Source organism: Calonectris borealis, chromosome 2 (genome assembly GCF_964195595.1).
Source record: "Calonectris borealis chromosome 2, bCalBor7.hap1.2, whole genome shotgun sequence".
NCBI classification, from domain to species: Eukaryota; Metazoa; Chordata; class Aves; order Procellariiformes; family Procellariidae; genus Calonectris; species Calonectris borealis.
The window spans coordinates 142636505-142660715 of record NC_134313.1 but is presented as its reverse complement, the minus strand read 5'-3'; the positions used below and the strand labels follow the sequence as shown (position 1 = coordinate 142660715).

The following is a 24211-nucleotide window of genomic DNA, read 5'->3' as shown; positions in this document are numbered from 1 at the left end:
CTGCAGCTTTTGGGATAAACTGAGTCATGTCTCCTCAGTAAAATCCTGGGCAGAGGTAGGCACATCTATGCAATGGGGGGAGGTTAGTGCCCAGCCTGCCACGTAGTCATTGTCTCGGTACCGTCAAAACCAGGCAATTTCTCTCAGTATGTTGCGTCTCTCTTTCAGCACTCATGCACGGATATCCTCTGTAGGGAAACGAGGTTACAAATGAGGATAGAGTAACGGTGCACATGTCCGCCTAGCCTGATGTGAGATTGGGACGTGACGGGGATGTGCACACCTGGTATTGCTTTCGCACCAGATACTCGTACTGCTGTGTCTCCTTTGTTTGACACTTTGCCATTACTAGAACTTAACGGTCCTAAAGCGTGCAAAAATAGGGGCCCTGCTGTTTTTTCTTGCTCTCTTTTTTTTCCTCTGAATTTTTCCCTTTAACTAATGGACACAGTTTTATTCCTGGGTTTTGCAGACCACTTCTCAATGTTTTTCTCTTTCTTCATGTTCAAAATTGTAAAATATAAATGTAGCAACAGAGTTCTCCCTTTCCCAGGGAATTGTATAATTTGATTTTAGGAAGACTCAAGAGTTTTTCTTAGTCAATATAAAATATGAAGGATTTCAGTGATTTAATAGGTATTTTTTTACTTTGCTAGGTGACACAATTGATGATCAAAGTAGAGAATCAAAGGATAAAACTTCGTTTCCAGAGACCAGACCGATGTACAACCAACCTCCACAGGTAGGAGACTATTTCCTTATGCACATATGATGAAATGTCCATAGCAGCTCATTTAAGAAGCATGAATGTCCTGCAGGAGAAGGTTTCAACACATTCACATATTCAGCAGAATGAGTGCCTACTCAGCCTTCCTTGTCATCTATCATAAAAGAAGCATTTCTAGTAATTAGATGGCAATATTATCAAGGCCACCAATATTGATTTGAAAAAGAAATAGTAAGAAGGCTGGGCTGTATGGTATTGCTGAGTATCTTATTTTTATACTTGAGACGTGCAAGCATGAAACTGTAGCTAGAATGTTAATGAATTGCGTAGAAGCATTAGCGTGGTGAGTAGTGATGGAAAATATCAAACATTTACATAAGTCATTTATTTCTCCACAGCTACCATTATAAGTAACATGTTGTAAATGTGTGAGTATAATAGACTGTCTTTATTGTATGTTTGCTTTCTGTTTCAGTACTGTATGGCTGTAAATCTGGACTTCGTTTTCTTCATCTGGTTTATTTAATATTTAATCCATGTATACCAAAGAGGGCTTTTCAGACTATTTCTGCATATGATGTACACGTATTTTCTTCTCCACCTCCTCTGAAAATGTTTTTGCAATGAGAATGAGCCTGTTTTCCATTGCCATATAGTTTTAGATATTTACAAGACAACTGTGAGACATTTTGCTTGGACTTTTGGTGCTTTTGTGGTGGTTTTTTTTTTGCTTAATCTATACTTTCTCTCTCTCTTTCTCATATCTAGCCTTGGAACTAACTGTGTGTCTGTCTGTCTCTCTCTTCTCAATGCCATTTTAATATTTATTATTGCTAAGTGCCTTGGTATATCAGAGGTGTGTGTGATGATGTTGCATCTTTAAGAGTGGTTAACGTGTGTGATCTGCAGTCTCCTTTTTTAATCTCAAATTAAAAACTGTGTCTGATACAGAAATTTTCAATTCATCATAAGTAATGAGTGGTTTGCCTTCTGATAACATGGCAGTATAAATTAGTTACAATTAATCACAAAATTTTAGTCTGACTTCTGGATCAATGCACATCTGAGCCAGGGTGTTTTGCAACTGAAGTCCTGCAATTTTGAGGCAGTATAATGCATTGGTGTTGTGGTTACCTACTGCACAGACATAGTTTCCCTGAATGTGATGTTCTCGCTAGGTATTGCGAGCTGCCAGTTATTGTAGTGTCAGTGGTTGTTCAATTCTGTGGAATTTCAGTGAAATAGGAACTTGTGTAGATTTTAAGTGTTTATGTTAGAGGAAAGAAGCAAAGTTTTCAAAATAAAATAGCAGATATTATAGTGAATAGAAAACAAAGATTTATTTTAATCTTTATATTGAAAGACTTAAGTGTGCCACAAAAATACTTGTATCAACTGGCTTGTGACAACATCAATTAAATTAAGATACAGCAGATGCAGCATTTGGTAGTATCTAAGTTATTAATTTCAGTCTCTGGATTTGGGTGTTTGTATTTCACATTTACTCAGAGGAGTTTTCCATTTCTCAAATTAAATAGAGTAACTCAGGATCATGAAATTAAATGGATAATTCTGGCCATTAGGGAAGCAATATTCCTATTTGCAGTAGTAAGTACGTTTGTATAAATTTGTGGCAGAAATCTACCAATTTAGCAAAATTGGAAAAGCATTGTATTATATATTCAATATGTCATTGAGAAATAGAACATTAATTGAAATAATAAACTTGTTAGCATTAAAACAAGAATACTTTGTAAATGTAGTACAGTATGTTAAAAGATATCTGTTAGACTGCAAAGTAGTATCAGATATTTGTCATGCAGAGTTGAACAGAAGAGCATTTAGTTCTTCAACTGCATCTTTCAATTGCTGGAAACTTGCTTTTATTTTTAAATATAATCTCTTTTACAATTTAATAAATGTAGAGTTTGTGGAACATGGAAAGTGCTTTTAGAAATGTGATTTAAAGAAGAATGAAGTAATACTTTGTTCATCAGTCACTTCCTTATTCAAAAGGGAATGAGGCCGAGTGATTTTTTTGAAGAAAGTATCTTCTGGAGTATTTTTTGGTAACTGTCGTCATCTTTGGAATTTCCCATTTACATAGATACTATTGGATTTGTTTTCTGTACAATTACTGAAATCTCAAGTACATATTTCTGTATAAACTTGCACAACTTACTTAAACTAATGCACAAATAAAAGCTTACACCAAGATCATCTTGCTGCAATTAGCAACGTGTAACAGAACCTCTCGTTACAACTGCAATTCCTGCAGTCTGCGTTATTTTAAGAGGTTTTGATACTGCATGCATGTTAAAGGAACTGCAGATATTTAGAAACTTGCCGAGGAAGGGTGTTCTCAAAGGCCAACTTTAGTCCAAACGTTTCGTCTTCTGCAGAGAGTGGGTACAGAAGCTCCTGCTTTGAACAGTCCCATGTGGAGTATCCTCTCCATCTCCGTGAGTACAGATGGAGGTTTGGGAGGGTCATCTCCCGATGCCGAGTCAGTCCCAGGGAGATGCGTTGTCCGGCAGGGTAATGAGTGCTCTGGGCCAAATCAAGCATATACGATCCCGCTGAAGTTGCTTCAGGCTCGTGAACTAAAAGTCATATGCGCATGTAAGTGCTTTTCTGGATTGGGGCTTAGCGCTCTGCAGGGCCGAGAATTTAAATTAGCCTCTTCGTGACACTGAAATACAAAGCTTCTAATTTTAACTGCAACACCATCATAATAGAAAGAGATATTGCGGTTTTATTTTTTCATGCTTGCGAGTTTTCCATTATTATAGTACAATTTCCAGATAATTCAATCTTTATCTGCTTTCACTGGGAATTTAAGGTTATAGAAAATAACAGAATGGAAAGGTTAGTTTTGATATATGAAGAGTGCTAGAAACCCTAGTAATATGGTGGGATTATTTTTGATAATGAGCTATTCCATTGGTAAAGCAAATTAGTGCAACCATGTATTTTTGTCCTACTGTGAGAGCAATTATGTAGCATATCTATTAGGAGACATAAAAAATATTTTTGACAGATGGTATGGCTGTGAATTAGGATTTATGAAGATTATTGTATGTCTGGTGTCCAGGACACCTGGGATTATTAAATTGATGTAAGAAACAACAACAAAAAAAATTACATTTCTGTAATAGCTGCAGTGTTTTGTGTCTCCCTACTGTCACCTTAAGAAGCAGCTCATGTTTATTTGATATTGCACTTCTTGATAATCTGACCTGTGCTTTTTAGCCAACAGATGTCAGCAGATTTAATGGGTGAAAACTGTACCAGTAAGTGTATTAAAATAAACTACCAAAAATGAGAGCTGTCTTTAGATTGTAAATTAAGATTTTTCTCTTGCTGTGTGTTCTTCTTTTTTTGCTTTTCTTTATAGTCCTATTTCTCCCTCAAATACTTAATAGCTATTGCCTTATATCTAAGGAGCTTGTTATACGTTTTCTAGGGCAAGAGAGAATCCCCCAAGGGATTGCTTAATCCATAATTATCTAATTTATATGTTATTGTTATAGCCACTCTTAATTATATATCTTGCTGTGATACTTACCATCATAGCACATAGTTTTCTTTATGAATCACAATAGTTGTGTTATGGTTCTTGTGCCCTTTCTTTTCATAATTTGCTACTATATACTGAGAATGTAGCAGATAAAAAGCCCATGTTTCCTGAAGTAAATTTAAAATTGTCTGTGGTTTTCTGCATATACATACTGGTGTGCACTGTTTTGGGCAAGTATCTAAATAAAGTAGAAAAAATATTTTTATATCTAAATTGGCAGATAATATCCTCATTAAAGTGATCCTTTGTAAAGCTGTTATGTAAGGATTCTGAATAGATGTAAATAACAGTTTCCTAGGCATCTGGTTAGGGGTCATATTAGTCAATTGGAAAGACAGAAATACTACGAGATATAAAATATCAAGGAAGAGATAATGGGAGTTTGTGAGTGCACAGAGTAGGGGAAAAAAAAATTAATTTTCTTTTTACTCATCTAGAGAAATTAGCAAGTATTGCTGAAGTTGATAGACTTTTAAGATATCCTTTTGAGCAGATCACCTGATATAATGCCAGGGCATGAATAATGCTAATGTTATCTTTTTTTCCTTTTTTTAAAAAAAAAAATTTTAATTGGTTCTTCCAGACTTATTATTGCCCCTAAAGCTTGGCTGTCTGGATTATTTTTACAAGTTACTGGAAAAGGAGCTCTTACTGATCGTGTCTCTGTTCAGTCACCCAACTCTTAGTTTATGGTTCAGAGGGTCCCATGTTTAAAATCTCAAGAAGGGTGTTCTGGGCTAGATTTACTGCATCATTTTAAATTCCCTACATTTGCTTTAGACAAGGTAATTTATATTTCAAAATCCAATGTTTGTGATTAGTTTGCTTCATTGTGACAAAATATGTCCATAGAAAATGTTGCTGCTTAGATTGGCTTTTTTTTTTTTTTAAACTCTCATAAGCTAGAATTCTAGTCATGGCCTGGTTAGATTAACTGCCTGTCATATGTCATATTAACTCCAAGATCATCTTTTTCGCCCATAAAGCCCTTAAAGCATGTTGGTCCATATTTTCTCTCTTCTTAATTGGGTATGTAAGCAATAATCACTTAATGAAATTATCCACTCTTAGAAGGGACTGGAATAAGTCTGCAGCAGGTCATCAAGCATGTACTTTTCTCTGAATGCTGGTACCGTCAGAGGAAAGATCTTATGTTTTACTCAACTATTGTATATGATCATAAGCTATAGGAAGTGAAGTTTTAACATACCTTTAAAAGATGACTAGTTTTCAGCGTTGGTGGCTGCAATGGACATCATCTTTCTTAGCTCCCTCCATCCTTTGTATGTATAGTAAATAGCTGGCAGTTCTTCAGGGGAATCTGCGTGCAGCCACAGATCGAAAGTGCGTACGAAGTAGAGCTGCCATATGATAAGAAGGGCACAGTATATTGTTGTGAGAACAAAGGTAAATAGCCCAGTCAGCTAAAAAAATCAACTATTAGATATTACATATTACAACTATTACTATGCAATAGCATATTTACTTTATAAAGCTCCATTATATTGTAATGTTCATATTGCTATCTGTTTGATAATTGACCAAAATATTTAAGAGGTCTTTTCATATTAGGAAGACCTCCAGACTTCTGTCTGCCCTCAACAGCTGGGCAACTTGTGGGGGAGCAGAGGGTGTATGTACATATTATATATAAATATGTTAAGTTTATGACATACACACGTGCTTCTGCACATCACAAAGGATAAGTTGTTATGGCCTCACAAGCAACGTTTTATAAACTCTGATTTGTGCGTTCTAGTGACCCAGGGTCAACCAGTAAGACCTGGGGGTGTCTTGTAAGACTATCACCTTGTAGGGTTTTTCTCAATTCTAAAAGTGAATAGTTAGACTTTTTATCTGTGTAACATGATAAACAGCTGGGGTTATTTCAGATACTTAGTAATCATAGTAATGTCAAGAATGCTGTATCACTTGTCTTTTTCTTAAAGGGAAATATTATATTTTTAGTTATAGGGAACTGGAATGGGAATTGAGAGATGTGAATTAACGTGGTTGTCACCAACTTCCTCTCTGAACTTAGAAAACAGTTCATTTTCAAAAATGTAATGCAGCGCTCCCTTACAAAGCATTTTTCTATAGCACTTTGCAAGTGTGAAATACTGTTAAACCTTTTGTTTAACTTCAGTTGAGTTTTCATTACAACAAGAACTGAGGAAGCATTACAGTCTTTTAAGATGGGACTTGAATGTTCTGTCTGGCCAGCAAAGACACTTAAACACAACAAATGGATTGGAGCGTCCCTCCCTCCCACAGCCCTGCCTGCGGAGTCCGGAGTCAGTGCTGTGGTCGGTCTGTATGATTGGTGAGGTTTGAGCAACAGAAGATAGAACTACCACCTGTAGGGAAAGAATAGCATACAAGCACGGTATATTTTCATTGTTTAGTGCCTATAAATAGCAATGTACATACCCGCATGTAAAAAGTTCATAAAATAGTAAAATTGGTCTGATGGGCAGCCTCTTCATTTTGAGAGTGAGATTTTAGTAAAGTAACCTATACTCCAAATAGTGACCAATGTATCAAGAAGCACTTGTATCGAGAAGCACAATTTGCATACCTCCCTATTTAATTTACACAGAGACTCACTATACGCCTGACTTAATTGCATGCTTATTCGGTTACATTGGATGGTTATTTGTAGCAGGAGATGCTCAAATTGCATGCCCAGATGTTCCCATCACATTTTTTAGCCTTTCTCTAATTTTGGGATCTTCTAACTAGCTTAATCCCCAGATAAAACTACTGATTATCCTGTATCCCTTGCTCAAACACACGTGGTTGGACTAAAAGCCAGCAACACTGGTTCACTTTGCTGCTGTCAACAAATTGATTGGTCAGTCATCCTGCCTCTGGGAGCAACCCTTCTGGGTTTTCCAAATATTAAAATTGATCTAAAATGCAATGTAGATCATACATCACTTGATGAGACTGAGTGCTAATACAGCCTGATGGTACGGTGATATTTACAACTTGGTGCATTAGTGTAAAATGGTGGCTGAAAGGCTAGTATAGGGCAGCTTATTAATAATTACTCTAAACACCAAGTAAGGAAAATAACAATGTCTTTAGGTTAGTTTCACTGCCATTTTCAGGGGAAAAAAACCCAAAAAACACAGACAGCAGTGGGCAGTCCATTTTAATGGAAAGGAAATATGACATGAAAATTGTCTCGTTTCAGTCCGAAGTGCTAATATTGATAAGACAGGAATATGTTTTTCTGTACTTTCCATCAGTGTGGTTTAATCCTTTCACCATAATGTGCTACTGCTGTAATGTCTGCCTTAAAAAAACCTGCAAAACTTCACTATTCCTCAGTTGTATCAAACTTGTGAAAGACTGTACGTTGGGTAGCATATAGTCAAATTTTGTTTTAAAGCACTTTTAAAAAAGACAAGATTAAATGGCAATTATTTGTTTGCAAATTTCTTTTCTTTGCTTCCACAATATTACAAATTTTAGAATACTTTTCTAGTGTTATAATGCAATTAGTAGTCCTGCTTGATAAAAATAAATCCATTTTAAAAGCCAAAGAAGTACTCTTCTTCCTTTTCATTATGTTACAATTATCTTCCTTCCACAGAGAACCATGAGGCTGAAAGATTGAATTGAATGAGATGACCTTGATTGAATGAGATGACCAATATTTGTTGCCTTTTATTTATTTAATTAATTATTTGGTCCTTTACTGCTTTAAGAGTCATCGTGCTTTTATTCCTGCATCTCAAAAGCCTAAGCAGTAGATGCTGAGGACAACTCAGTCTTGTTACTGTTTGTAGATTGAAGCTTTACAGACTCTGGCTCCTGGTAAACTGTTTGCTGAAGGTGCTGTTTGTTGACAAGTGCTCCAGCTACACACTGTGTATGGAGAAACTTAAAGTCAAATATCCATCCTTCCTTTCTCTTATTGACTTAATCTCTATGGAGAGAGCAGGTGGAAGGTTGTGTTAGGACATACTTGCCTAATTCACTTTTTCGGCATTAGAATATTTTAAATTTGTAAATAGGACATATTGCTAGTCTTGCCACATGCTTGGATTTTAAGCAGCATGATAAAAACCTCAAAATAAAGCACTCAGTACACCAATTTTTATTCACTCGTCTTCATGAGAATCCATTTATGTTCTTCAAAACTGAGGAGAGAGACCGTTAGGAAGATCCAGGGATTAAGTACCTAACAAAACTTCTGAAAGCACGGCTGAGGACATTGTTCGCAGGTATCGCTGGAGGAAGCCTCACCTGGGTTCAGACCAGTAATTCTTTTCTGTTCGCTCTACTTAATTAGCTTTTTTCTGAAAACCAAATCCAAGATCATTTCCTTTTCGTTTCCTCTTATTGTAGATGGAAATTGTTATCCCTCTGTCTTTTTCCTCTCACTGATATTAACGTTCTAGGGAGACATTTCTCGGATGTTGCTGACTACCTCAATTACTCAAGGAGAGATTTGCTTTTCTTCTCGAAACAATAACTTCTGATTTACGCAGCTTTTCCCAGTTGTTCCAATTTGCTGAAAAATTTATTGACTTTTTTTTGTGAAACAATGTTTGCTAAATATTTTCTTACTAGTCTTTTATGTTTAATTGTCTAAGTTCTTAAGTAGACAGCTTCCTTTCCCATTCAAGTCCTTGGAATTTCATACACTTAGTAGAATAATGAGAGAATGCAGTATTATCCCCCTTTTTTAGAGTTTCTGCTCCATGGACATCTACCATCTCAGAGAAACTGTCATCTTTTTCCTGCCATAACAGGTTACCATGTGGGAGCTTCTACAATAGCAGAGGTTGGGAACAAGAGGTAGAGACATGGAGGCAGAGACCCAGTTTGTCTAAGCTCCTCCTATTCGGAACATCAGCTTCCCAAAAAACCTTCAGGATATTTTTTTGCTTGGAGCACTAGAGAGAAACTTAAATCCTGCTGTCACTTACTACACAGACCAAATGTAGCTGCTAAATTAAAATGGATTATTTAAATACTGCATATTTCAACATGCAATTAAAGTTTTATAGAATATTAATTTCTTACTATATTCTCTGGCTATATTGAAAAGTTAAAATATAGCCTCTCCTCCTGATTCCAGCTCTGTTAAAAGAGTACTTTTAGGGGGGTGTGTAACATTTGCATCCTAGATATTTCACAATTATTGCCTCACATACAAAGAACATATTCATGGTTCAAAGTTGCTTCAATAGATAACTGAATTTTAATAGTTAATATCTGAGTTTTGTATTACATCAGGAATGAAGGTAGCAGCAAAATAAATGTGAGTACTTTGTGCTTTTGGATGACACTGAAGTTACAGAACAAATCCATTATCAGCTTTTATCAGACTTCTCTATTCATTTTGCAATATATTGACTTGTCCTTCACTTCTGATTTGTGGCTGTGGAATGCACTGCTGGATGTCTAGAGCTGCGCATTTCCAATTACAGTTCTTCTGGCTTGCAGTTTACTTACTATTGTAATTTTCACGAACTTTTTAATCTTCCAGTATACATGCTACAGAAAAAAGAAAAAAAAAAATTTGGCCTAGTTAGTAACATTTCCTGGCACTGGCAGAAGCACAATGTGCTGAATATTGTTCATGTTGCTTATTATAATGTAGGAGACCTTTGCTATGAATAGCTTGCATAGTACTTCGAAGGAATAGAGGAACTAGATAAACTGTTCCTTACTTGAACCCACATCACTCTCTTTCTTCCAAGATAATTCTTATCACAATATTCATGTTGCAGAGGGGAATATTGTCCAAAATTCACCAGTTAGGACAGTGCCCTAAGCTCAGGGGCCTCCAGAGAGGGACAGGGAACAGCAAGAACAGGAACCGTGCTACTGAGGGGGCATAAATGCTGATACAGCTCTTCAGTTATCAGATTCAAAAGTGCTAAAATTGGTTGGGATAGAAGGAAAGATAAGAGAATAATTATTTTTGTTATGATGGGAAATTAAGACTTAGCATTTTTAACAAAGATTAGAATCCTTTTCTGCTTCCTTCTTATTTCTGCAGTCTTTCTTCATGTTGCATCTTACCCATTTGTTCACAATTTTATAGTTTCTCATAGATGCCCATGTTTGAGATGTTATAGTTCTCTGTCTTTAAACAATTATTGAATGGAATAATTAAATAGTAGGAATTAGGAATAAAGGATTAAAAGTAGGAATTAGGAATAAAAATATCATTATACAATTTCAGTTGTATTAAATTCAATATATTTGCAAAATTTATCACCAACCCCCCTCCAAATATTTTCTGTGCCCAATTGTTATTATAGGGGATGGAGTAAAAACAGAACCTTAGTCTTGTTCTGGTTTGAGTTTGCAAAATTGTTAATGAAGAAAAACAATTTTTTTCTTCTAGGATGAACAAACAAGATAGTTGGTTTAGACACTAGATATGCAATCTTTTGTGGTACTTGAGAATACTTTTCAGGGTAGAATAGCATTTTACAAGTGTTTCATAAGTGAAACTCACAGGCATCTCTAGTATTACTAGGATAATTAAACTAACACACTTTAACTGTGGAACATTTGGAGTATCCAGAGTTCAAATGGCAACCTCACAATTCTTCCCCTCTGCAGAGATTAACAGTTTTAGCTGTTTGAGAGAGCAAAGAGCATGTACTAATTACAGAAAGTTCATTCTGCATTTAAACTATCAAATTGTTCCTACGTTAGAGAAAAAGCTAGTTCTGAATAATTACACTTTTTAATTGCTTTAATGTCAATAAGGATGTACAAATATACATTGTTATTGATACTGAAAGTGTGGTTTAGCAAAGATTCCCCTACTGTTCTTTGTGGGCCAGGATACTCTGTGGGGAGCTTTGCTATAATAATGAAAAAGTGTAGAATGTCACAGGTACTTTTCACTGTTTCTTTAGAATTTTTTTTATGTAAGATTTCAGCAACATTAACCTGACCTTGATTCTGTTCTAGTCTAAGGAATGGCTGAAAAGCATGCTTTAAAGTGGAAAATGAAAAAGAAAAATATCTAAAATGTATGTCACAAATCAGTAAAAATATACTTAAATGCTTATTTTAAAATCTGGTTCTGTTTTACTCTGAACAGCAATAGTGATAAATGGAGAAAAAACATGCTGCCTACTAATCACACAAAATTTGTACAGGTAGCAGGAGCTCTTTAAGAAATACAAATCACTGCTGTATTACGGAATGAGAGTCATAAGAAGCTGGGAAACAAGAGCCCAAAGCAAATGGGAAAGCTGATTTCCATTGACAGCCATTGTTGCTTCTAAAAGCGTCTCCAAGGACTCGATCTTAGCCCGAAGCTTTCAGTGTGGAAGTCTGCCCTGTTGCAACCACTGACAACACCAATCTTAGGCTAGTATTACAATCCCATTCACTGCATTTCTGTTAAGAAAGAAATAAAGCAAATAGAAGCCATTTGGATATGGCAATGAGCTTCTGCAAGGTCTCCAGCACTTCTTCTTCCATCTACTTTTGTTCTTCCAGACAGAAATAACGTTTTTCTTGAGTCCCTGGAGGGGATGCTGACTAAACTTTTGAGTGAGCCTTGAAAGAATAGCAGCTCTCATGATTCATGTGAGGTTTTCTGAACCATCTCGGGGGCATCTGTATTCTGCTTGTCTGGGTGGGTTTCTTCCCTTCTCACAGTTCTCCCTATCCTATAAGGATATAGATCACATACTTACTGGTGTGTTGGGTGTGGGGGTGTTTTGTTGTTAATGTTTTGGGTTGGGTTTTTTGTGACATTTAAAAACTATCATGTCATGTACACTTCCCCCCCTTCCAGCAAGGTTTTACTGATCCTTTTCTCCTAGCTTAAATTTTTTAATACAAAGTGCTAAACATTCAGAGCGCCTTGCAAGTAATTTTTCTTTTCCCCTCTGTTCCTCTTTGCCATTACTGTTCTTATTTGAAAAGTGAATCATTGTCATCAATGGAGATGCTTACTCTGGAATTCCTACAAATTTTCTAAAAAGGCCCAGTGAATACCCTAAAAAGCATCAATTGAAACACAATTGGAAGGACAATCCCCTAAGACAATTTCCATTTCTAGATACATCAGAAATAACCGCATAATGCTACATAAATTCTGAGATACATTATGATACACTATTTGCTGTAATATCGCAAAATTGCCTGAAATAAAGATAATATTTCTATATCACCAGTAATGTTGTAGGTCTCTGTCATAATTATGATATTGCTGGATAGTTATTAAATATTCTGGAAGAGTGAAAATACTGTTTGTTTCTTGAGGCTGTCTTTTTAAGGAAAATGGGTCTGCTTCTGGAAAAAAAACCCTTTTTTTTTTTTACAGAAAGTACAAACTTCTTAAAATGAATCACTTTTTGCTAGGAAACCTTGTTCAATAATTTGGCTGATAGTAATGCTAGCACTGCTCTTTGATTCTTCTTCAGAGCACTGTAAATCCAGCTTCTCAGTACATTGTAAACTGTGCATTTTTTCTTCCTTACGAGACTCTTGGCAGACTTTATGGTTAGCACACAGAGATGCAGCAAATTAGATGTTTTTAAAGGCAGCTGAGAAACATTTAAAAAAAAAGAGCAAAAAGGAAGAATTTACTTTAGAGGATAATTTTAGACTTTGTTAGTTTTGAAATAACATATAACATTCTTGCCGTCAGAGTGCAATTAGTATCTGGGGGCCAGCTACCATGTATGTTTACATACTGTTTCTTTTATCCCTGCTTATTTGGATTGCAAACCAAGAATGAAGAAAACACCTTGCTTATTTGAATTAAATTTGACTACCATACCTTCTGCAATTTTAACTGATTTTTTGACTCCCTGGTGGTTGGTGAAATGTAAATTGTTTAGTGATCTTCTAAGTGCATTCAATTAATATTTCTCATAGCAGGATTGTGTGTCATAGCATTTGGCAGTGCTTTGTTTAGCTAATGTCCAGAGAATATGCTCTGAATAGATTGTATTCTGGATAAATAAGTTAGGCATTTAAGTAGAAACCAGTGTGACTAATGTGGGATATCAAATTCTCTAGGACTTGGAGTTCTATATATGCTTGAAGAATGCATGCATGAAAACATAAGCCATTTCATAACCTTGACTTTGATTGCATCACACAGCTTTGTGCTGGTGTTTGCATTGTAACCAGCTTGGGCGATCTCAGCACTGATGGGTGATTGATGTTCTCTACTAGAGTGTCCAGTTCTTCATTACATTACCACAATCGCTATGAAAGCCTGCTGGTCAGGTTGGCTTCATCAAGGTCTTTTCACTGATGTGGATTCTCCAGCATATGAGTGAAATATGTCTTAGCCCATTTAAAGGATGTCTTTATGATTTGGAAGCACGAAATATGTCTAGCTTGATAAGATCTTGCACGAGGCCAATATCTAAATATCACTGCAAGAGCACTCAGAAACAATTCTGCATAGTGAAGGGCAATGATTGCCTGTAATGACTGCGCTAGGCAGAATTGAAAAATTACTTATTGCAACCTGAATTGTTCAGGACAGGAACTTTTTTCTTTGTATGTAGATACCTAATAGATAATATAATATATGCCATAACGCATATGACACACTGTGTGCTAGGTAAAGGGATGGGCTCCACAATATTCAAGGAATTAAACTGCAAACGTGACAGAGTTTTCCAGCAGCCTATCCTCAGTTAACTTTCCAGGTTAACTTTGGCCAGCATTTTTCCACCATGTTTGGGTTTTGCATACTGCATTAAAGAACCGTTCTCCCCAGGTTTTGTATTTTTGCCACTGCATAATTTGTTATGATGTCAGTCCAATAATAGTAACGTAAAATGTGACTTGCTATAAATGAAAAAGTGAATGTGGACATTTTACGATAGTGAAAAAAGGCCATTTACATGGGAGAGACAGCAGTAGTTTACGTGTGAAACTGAAATAGGAAATCTCGAGTCCTTTTCTCATTTATGCTGTAAACTGATCTTGTCATATTGGACCCAAGACCTTCTTCCTAAGGGGTTGGGTAGACTGGGACCCAAAGACCACTGGATCGGAGATCAGATTATGGCATTTGTTATACTGACCTGACACTTTTCTTTGTTCCTGACTTATCTGTACTATGTTGCTTCCAGCCATTTCGGGCTTTATTTATGATACTGTTTTGACTATTCAAATAGTATCAGAATCTGTAGACTATAAAGAACCTCGCTGACAGTATGCAGAGACTGAGTATGGTAAAATGATGTTTAACAGCAAAATAATTCTAATGTAATTCATCCTTCCTTACTGCAGTCTTGCTTTGAAACGTGGAGTGGGACTTGAGAGTAAGAAAAGCTGTTTCTTGCTCTTATCATTGTCAATACACAGTATCTGCTGTGTGCAGAAAGGGTTTTAATTTCTGGGGCTGCCCATTTGGCACCCTTTAACAAATGTAAGGTTTCTGGAGGAAAAAAGAAGATCCAATATGCTTTGTGCTCTCTCCGATTTTTTTTTCTCCTCTTTGAAGTTAGTTTTGCCACGTGATAGTCTAATTTGCATTGTAAATTGAGTTCATCCGGCTTGTGGGGCAATTAAGATATAAACAGGTGTTCATAAAAGTATAATTTGCCAAACAAAATAAACATTAGATTCTAGGGATTTCTGATTATCATCTGAGCTATGGAAATAGGACAGCGAGTGAGGGATCATTTTTCCCTGGAATGTGGGAGTTGGGGGAGGCAGAAGATCTTGTTTAATTGATTCCTAGATGTAACTTTTTCCTGTTTTTCATTTGGGGCTTTCTGGCTCTGCTCTCCCCTTCAGAATATGGGACTGATGTAATACAAGCAAATACCAGCACCTCAATAAATGCTCCATAGGTTATTTCTTTCAAGAGGGAATGTAACAAATTTGTGCAGAGTAGAAATTAAGGGAAGTTTTTAAGTTTACAGCAGCTACAAATTTAAGTACTTATTTGAATTATTGTGGAGTGGTTTGGTTTTTTTTTTCCCCAAATAAATATCATTAACATCAATATATGTTCTGTGTGTTTGGCAGTGTTCTTAGCAGGAGGATATGTCTGTAGCAGAAGATGTTTATGAATCTTGTTATGATGCACACCTTGAGCCTATTTGGCCATGACAAGAAGACTTCCCTCTAAGTCTTATTAATTAGCAGTTATAGAAGCTAAGAACCCTTTTAAAGTGAGAGCTGCTGATCTTTGACTTGAAGATAACTGTGCTGATTAGAACAGACAAGTACAAGAGGTTTTAGGGTTTTTCCTGAGCTTACAGATTTACGGTGCTATTGCTGGTGGTTTTTTGCTCAGAACTTGGAAAGCTGCAGTAGGATAACTATGCAGGCTATCTTCTTGACTTCTCTGCAAGCTTTCCTATTTTCCCAGCCCTCTAAAGATACCAGAATCAGTAAGGAAAGCCAAAAGAAATCTTGTTTATCAACTCTTGCCTCTGCTGTTGCATGTAGCTTTCTGAAGAGCTGTTAGCTACTCATAAGAATAGAGAACTGAAAAAAAGAAAGCTAGGGAAAATAACAAGAAGAAACATCTGTAAACTGTCGCTGTAGGAATTATGTAGTACAGATGTGTCAGTATTACAATAGCTTAGAGAATATTGTTAAAGCAGGAGAAACCCAGTGACATACCCTGTCTATCTCCAGAAGGCTCTGAAGCAGCCTAGAAGAATAGACAAAGATGGGACTACTCTTTTCTTTTTGATACCTATAAAATAAAATGTCTTATAGCAATTAGCCAGAAGGTGATCTGAAAGAGAAGGGGAAAAATCAAATAGGATTTGTACTGGGAAGTGAATCCCAGCAGCTCAGTAGGAAGGTGCTTTCCTCACTTGCCTCCTTTGGAGCTCATTCGCTCCTCTTTTGTATTGGATCATAACCAGTAAGGTTAGTAGTTATATCTAGCATTCATTCCTTTTAATAAAACTTCTTAACCTTAAGAAATTTTACATTATTATCCCATGACATAATAATAATGGATCTTGGGAAGTTTATCTTAAGCTTTAGGTTTCTAGTCATCAAGAGTATAAACAAAAGCTTCCAAATGAGGGTCCATTCCAGAGCATGCAGCACCACTAACCCCTTCTGTCCCAGTAGCTTATGGAGGAGCGAGCTTCCTCCGTCACCTAAGATGAGTACTGACTCTGAACTGACTTAGACTGGCAAGATTATCTATTTCGTTGTTGACAGTGTAATAGAAGGTTTAATGTTTGTTTATCTATCCTACTAGATGAAACGTTGGGTTGTGTAAGGAATGACTAGTGCTCAGGTTGCGTTCAAGTCAAATCCAGTCCTTCCTTTGAGAAGGAGATGGAGTGCCTTTTACCTGGCTAAATGCTTAGCTGTGTTACATGCTCCCAGGCTAGAAAACAAACCTCCCCACCGCCCAAACTGTCCTTTTGTCAAACAGCCACAAGCTCGGGTTCTCTGTAACAGCCATGATCTGTAACATTCAACTCCAGCACAGGTCAGATCTTGAGCAGCACAACTCCCCTAAAAATCACGGAATAATTTAGGATGAAAGCGACGTCCATACAATTAGATCCATTTAACTCTTATGATCAGTTGAACACCAAATTAGCGTTTAAAGCTTTCAGTGCGCTCCCTTCCCTAATAACAGTGTAAGCTTTGGGGTTTTTTTGCTGTGTGCTGAGTATGGAGGGTTGAAAGGAAGAAGTCAGGACTGCAATCAGAAATTCATGTTCTTGGCTTTGACATGACTTGTTAAGCACTTTTGAGCAAATTACTGAATATTTCTGTTTGTGTGCTTAAACAAAATAGAAATCTGTATAACAAACATCTTACTCCTAGAGATGACGTGAGAGCTATCAATTTATCAAGTTAGATTTGATTTCTAGAGGCAGAGTAAATAGTCTTTTCTTTGTTTTTAAAACAGTAGAAGCTTAGGATAGACACTTAATAAGGTCATATTGGTAGGCCAATATCAAAGCTTGCAAGTCTATTGGGTCCAGCATCCTATCTGCTGGCATTTTCTGTAAATTATATTGACGGCTTCGATATGGCAGGGGTTTTTTATTTCATTGTTGGTTTTGGTTCAGGGTGTTTTGTTGGTTTTTTTAAGTTTTGTTAACTGTGTTTTTCTATAAGGCACATATGTGGCAATGCCTATATTGCCATATATAATAGATCTCATCAGCCAGTCGTGCAATTCCATTTCAAATTGGAACGCAACATCAGTAATACTTTGAAATAATTGGGATAGGAGTGCTTTTTAATCATCAAAGTCACGCCTTTGTTGGACAACTTCTGAAAAGGCACAGGGGGAACAAAAGATGGAGCTTCATCAGTTTATGAAAGGAATTACATGAAGCAATTTCCCCTAAACAAGACCGGACACAATGACAGAAAGTCCCACCTGGGTTTCATAAATGCAGAATAAGATTAGGTGGAGAAATCCCACTAATCATTGAAAAAAATCTGTTGTTGCTTTAGCCTTCATTCAAGTCAACCTGACCCAAAGAATTATATCGACATGTATTAAGAATTGCTATTTTAGATCTACCTGAACCAAACTCTGAATTTGATTTTATGTATTATTTTATTTTTTGTTTTCATTTATTAGTAGGCCACGATGGTTCTAAGGCCTTAGCTGCCTGATCTGTAGTGTCTAAATTTCTGTTCTTCTGTTCTCTTTAGATAAATACGGGACACCGAACGCAGTTGACTGGATCAAGTGCAGAGCTGGGAAATGAAAGGAGTCAAAATTTGGAAAGTGGCCCTTTCATGTCAGATCTTCTGAGTGACGTACCCTTTGCCCTAGCACCACATGTGTTAGCAGTACAGGGCACCCATAACGACGTTCCTGACCGATTGCTCACCTATGACATCAATGATAATCTATCAAGATTTTGGTATGACTTTACACTTGAAAATTCAGTGCTTTGTGATCCGTAATGTTTTCTTTATTTTTTCTGTCTGTGTCAAGGAACAAGTCTTAAGGTGAAGATAAAGACTTATTTTAATCAACTTAATATTTTGGGGGCCTGCCACTGGTATATCAGATGCATTGCATCAAAAGGATTATTATTCACAACTGTGTTATATTTCTTAGCTTTAAGTGAACTGTAACTTACTATGTTAAATATTCTGTTTATCTCCAAAGAAATCAAGAAAAACTGTTTCAGCTTGAGTAGGAGACTGGCTGTTGGTATCTACTTCCAGTAGGTAGGCTGCAGACACAAACATTTCATAACTTTAAGATGAAGTCTACGCAGATTGCACTGTTTTGTCATTTCACTCAGATACTAAACACATAGATCCTGTTACATGTGTTTAAGATCACCTCTGATTTTCTACAGATAGAAACCAGTATTAATGCTAAAGCAACACAGCTTTACACTACTGGACAGACAGCTTTTCAGTTAAACCAAGTTTTAAAACTCAGAGTTAATTATGAGTACTTAAATAATTACGAAGACTTAATAGAATTGGTTAAACTTACCAATTTCAAAGTGAAAATCAGTTGCTCCACTCCCTTTCCAGTAGATGGTATTTTTGTCCATCTCATTTTGTGCCTGGAGGAGTCCTCCCCGCCTGCCTGTTGGCTGCTGTTTGTTCTCATTACCACATGTGTTCCTGATTTATACACAGATCAGCTTTTCCATTTTAACCTCTTTGCCCCCTGAAGAAGGAAATCTCAGGACACGTAGTTTTAATGGTCACACCCTTCTTTTTTTAATTTGTGTGCCAGAGATACAGATGGCAATGTTTAACAACAGGAAAACATTACATTGTTTCTTATCCAGCTAAATTAAATGGCTAAGTACCTAAACATGCATTCTCACAGACCACTGTGTCCCCCGCTCACAGGCTTTGAGCATGTTTTTCCCGACTAAAACCAGAGCTGCTGTTGCATGAGCAACAGCTCTCTGATGTAACATCACGATTTGTGATGAATAATGATCTGTGTCACACAAAAGACTACACTTGTTTTCTCTCTCAAGGTAGAATATTTGTATTGTGCCAAATGTTAGTGGATATTTTCATATATTTTCTATGCTCTGTGATAGCTTAAAATACATATGTTTTCAGGCTTGCATCCTCGTACGGTATTTGAGATAAGTACTGTAAATGATGGAGAAATTACATTGTGAATACGTCTTAGGTTGTTAAATATTCATGTGTTAGATTTTTTTAAATGTATGTATTTCATATTTTTGACAGTTATGTTCATAAATGTTTTGAAGTTATTGTTTCAGGGAAAGTATCTGTGCTGCACTCCAATAAAAAGATGCTAAATAATAGTGAGTTATTTTTTATATGTGAGAGTTATTACTTGGCTTCACCTGTACTGTTTACTATAGCTGTGACCATTCAGACTTCATGGGCGCTTGAACTTGGAAATTCAATTTGGAAATCTTTTCAGTGTCATTTAAAAATCTGGGTCCTTCTAATGAAATATATCACACTTTCATCTGATGTATTCTGTGTGCTGTGTTGGTGACTTGCGGTGGTTTGGATGGCATCCATGACACTGCCCTGAGGTTAGTACAGCTGTGAGCTGGGAAGTACTCAGCCCTCTTAGAAGGAAGAATTAATTTTACCAAGTTGTTTAGAACTGTTTTGTGTGCTAAGTTTTCTAGTTAACACATACCTGAAGCACTAAATTTAATTTTCATGATTTTTTTATAGAATGATAGAATAGTTTGGATTGGAAGGGATTTAAAGGTCATCTAGTCCAACCCCTCTGCCATGGGCAGGGACATCTTCAACTAGATCAGGTTGCTCAGAGCCCCGTCCAACCTGATCTTGAATGTTTCCAGGGATGGGGCATCTGCCACCTCTCTGGGCAACCTGTGCCAGTGTTTCACCACCCTCATTGTAAAAAATTTCTTCCTTATATCTAGTCTAAATCTATCCTTTTTTAGTTTAAAACCATTGTCCTGTCGCAACAGGCCCTACTAAAAAGTTTGTCCCCATCTTTCTTATAAGCCCCCTTATATTTAATCGTTAAAAAATTAATTGATCTGCAAATAGCATGTTTCCATTCAAGTTGTCCATTTTTAATCTGAAATGTTTCTGCAGCTCAGCTGCTAGAAGCAGAACTGCAAAACACTGTTGAAGACCGAACAAACTCACAATAGTTGTTCTTTCTTTGCTAGCTGACTTGGCATATAATTTTTTGCATTCATTTTTTGCTTAAAGTTAGATAATTTATCTAAAATAATTACATCTTGTCAGAATTCCGCTCTGTTACACTCACAAGCATCCTTTCAAAAGAAAAGGAGAGGCAAAGGAGAGTAGGGAGGAGGTTGTATTCAGACATGATGAGAAATGTGGACGGTAGGTTGAACATTTGGCCTTCATCCTTAATCATGTTCCGTAAAGGGTAAAATTTACACCTAGCAAGAGTACTAGTAATGAGCAAGGGTACTGGGAATGCGTCTTCTGACTGCCCTCTCTTTAGCAAGGGCTGGGCCTCAAGCCTGTCCCTTGCTTGACATCATCCATAAAGAGTGGATTGAAGCCTAATGGTATCCAGACAGCAAGGGTGAATTTCTTCCCACTGGGATAAGAAAAAAATACACTTAAACTGTTATAAAGTAGCAAGATTTATGGATATTACTATTTGCCCACTAATAACATGAAAATGGCACAAAATCTTTAGAAAATTAAAGATTTCAGAGTCTTAGTTCATATAAAAATATGAATTGCTTGTGTAACATCATACGCTAAGTGATTATTGCATAGAATATATGTGAATATATGTGTATCTGTCACTGTCAACAAACACTGGATGGTTCTATATATTGTCATTCAAACATTTGATCACTGATGAAGGAATATAGTTAATTTTAAAAAATTTTAAAACTATTAAAATATAATCAATATTGATATCAAAATAGTAAACCGCCCTGGCTGTCCTTTCTGTATATTCTGTATATAATAATGAGAACTTGAATAGAACCGTTTGCTTTGTGTTATGCATATATATGTGAATTGTTTAGACAGAACTGAAAGATATGTCATAGCTGATGTCATGAACGTCAGAATTAAGACAGGTTGCCAATTCCAGAACTAACAATGAAAGATTGAGGCGTGACCCTGGGCCAGTGAAGTGCTGTAAATGGGAGCTTTATCACTGCCATTAGCGGACATATTACTAGGGCTGCACTCCTTTATTTAGAGTTACTTTAGTTCATGGGAGATTTTGAGTGTCGTTTGCAGTTCTCTACATTTTCCCTGCAAGAGATGTACTCTGCGTTGTGTGATAGCTTCCTTATGGAACTTTCTAATAAATCAAACATAACAAGACACTTCTTATTTCCTCTGGAAAAGTTGTAAATACAGGCTCTGGAAAAGCCTAATTTTAAACATAGAAAAAGGGGAGCGAAGCCCACATGTTCAAAGGTAAATCAAAGAATAATTGCATCCAGAGCAGCCCGACAGAAGGCTGATCGGGAGCTGGTCTCTACAGACAACTCCCTGGTGACAAGCTCAGAAGTGGAACCAGACAACGCCGTGTCCAGCAGGTCAGTCAAGGAGGTGGTTACAGATCCAGTTTCTGATGTTTTCTGTAAAGTATGATCCAAACCCTGATACTACAGTACTGCAGCTGGCAAATATACACTTATGTGGTCACAGATGAGAGGTTTTGACCCTAGAGCAAATAAAGGAAAAAGGCAAAGAGCATATTCACTGGGGTAATTACAGTACCTCAAAATAACACACAGTTTAGTGCATTTTTCGCTGGAAAATCTGTTATGTTCACAAAAGCACTAAAGCAGTCTCCTGGGCAAGACGAGTGGGTTGTTCTGAACAATAGCATAAAACTGGCGCTTGAGAAACCGCTCTCCTCTCCTCCCCGCAACCACCCTCTTGTTATGACACGATAATTCATCTTGCTTTGGGTTTTCTCTGCTCAGCCTAGTAAGTATGGAGAGGAACCAGAAGTGCAACTCGTAGGGGTAAGTCCTTCCCTTCTTGGGTAACTGCAACTCTCCTGCTGACGACAGGGCAATTCCAGATTAACCAGATTTCCTTTCGAAGCCGGAGAGTGCCTGTTACAGCAACAAAGAGGCAGAAAATCCTCCTTAAATTCCAAAGGTAGGCTCCTGTTCAGTGCTGTAGGAAGAAGAAGGTTTAATAAGCCAAATTGGGTTCATTCAGCCCACCTGCTCTGCTGCAGCTCTTCATCAATGTTAAGCTTGGCATTCTGTAACAAGCTCACAAACTTAGAAAGAGGTATGTTAGACCTGATTTCTTCCCATCAATACGTCAAATTCCTTAAACTAACGAAAATTATTGATCTCCCTGTATCCTCTATTGAGACCGTGTTCTTTCTTTACCAGTTAGATAGTTACGTCCTTTGAGTCTCCTAGAGAACTACCTCTTTCTTTTCAACATCCTTCACAGAGATGAGACTGTTTTCTGAAAAGAGACCTGGGCTTCATTCTGCAAAAGGGATCTGTTCCCATAGACACCTTCTTAGCCTTCCTTCTGTCTGAATCACAGCCATCCGAAAGAAGAAATGTAAGTATTCATGCTTACTGGAAGGGGAGAGAAGTCGCTACCTTGTTCCCATTGTGTTGACAGTCGGTTAACTTGGAAGCATTACTGCCCGTAGAATGAAACTGAGATTTTTGTCAATTCAGAATTTCATTATTTTCAGATGCCGGGAGTGTAAGAAGTAAACTTGATCTTCTAGGCATGGCATCTCACTGTCTGTTTAGTTCTGGAGCACACATTTTAGGTTCTATGTACAGGAATGTGAAGTTTTTCGTTGCACTATACAATGTTAATGAGTTAGACTGTTTTACTTCTCCTGCACATGCTGCCGGGCCAGCTGAATCATCTAAAAAGCAGTAAGATCCAAAGCACTACCTTGACCTCTGTGGATGCAGTCCCTCGTAAGACAACTCTGTGTAGAGAATTTTTTTTCCTCCATGTATAAATGGTTTTAAGCATTCAGTAGAACTGCTAAAAAATAATGCTTTAAACTTTATTTTCTGAAACATATTAATGGAAAGCTTTTCTACCTTTACGTGTGGAATAGATCTTGACTAAGACCCATGAGTGCAATAGATCTAGACTAAGCCTGGCTATTCTACATGTAGTTGCTTTGAGACCATTAAAAATTATTAGTTTTTTACAGATATCTACCTACTATGAAATGGCAAGGTTCTCATGTGTTTGTTACTTCTTTTAGTAGTATAGGAGGAAAATTACGCAGTAAAATTACATCAAACTAAGGAAGGGGAGGGGGAAAGGACATGTAAAGCAGTTTTCATTGAACATTATTTCTGTGGTAGCTAACACTGGCCGTGATGAACATACGGAAACTAAATGAAGTGCAGGTGGTAAGAATATGATGACACTATCATACTGGTGATCTGAATCAGGAAGTAAATCAGTATTATGCCCCATAGTCTTTTTTTGTGTACATGTAGTAGATAGCACAACGATCCCTAACACTAATGCCTCCGTACATTAACATAAATAATGGGAGAGTAACGATGGATCACATGCTCCTTTCAACATCTCAGAGCAGATACTTCTTTTTAGTCTGCAGCCTTCCATACAGTAGTCTTTCTAGCCTGTGTTTTACTCCAAAAAAAGTCAGTGAATATTCTATTAACGTTTACTTTCTGATGAGGTACCAGGGTAGCTCAAAGAGCTTTGCTGTATCACAGCTCAGTGGTTTGTCAAATACATCCCTTCTACAGGAGCAAAGCCGCCTGAGCATGCGGCATGGTTCGTATAATAAACCAGGAGCTGTAAAGCTTTCAGCGTTGTACTGCAGGTTATGATGAGATGTTGGAGAAGCCTTTTTTTAAATTCTGTAGCAAAAGAGGGTATCTAGCGGTGGAAGTGGAAGTTATGATGACCCCAGAAGGATGCAGCAGCTGTAGAACAGAGACAAGAGAGGGCTTAGTTCTGCCAGCCAATTCAATTCACTTTTCCTTGCTGCAAAG

At 37.0% G+C, this 24211-nt stretch overlaps 1 protein-coding gene across 6 annotated transcripts in view; it reads left to right on the top strand.

The window, feature by feature from the left end:
• The window catches only part of UMAD1 (UBAP1-MVB12-associated (UMA) domain containing 1), an 85630-nt gene extending 66077 nt beyond the window's left edge, over nt 1-19553 (top strand). For all 6 annotated transcript variants that reach the window (XM_075143697.1, XM_075143695.1, XM_075143699.1 and 3 more), the window contains exons 3-4: nt 657-742; nt 17934-19553. In XM_075143697.1, coding sequence (XP_074999798.1) covers nt 657-742; nt 17934-18191 — 344 coding nt within the window. In that variant the 3' untranslated portion in view covers nt 18192-19553. The remainder of the gene's footprint in view (nt 1-656; nt 743-17933) is intronic.
• The last annotated feature ends 4658 nt before the right edge of the window (nt 19554-24211 follow it).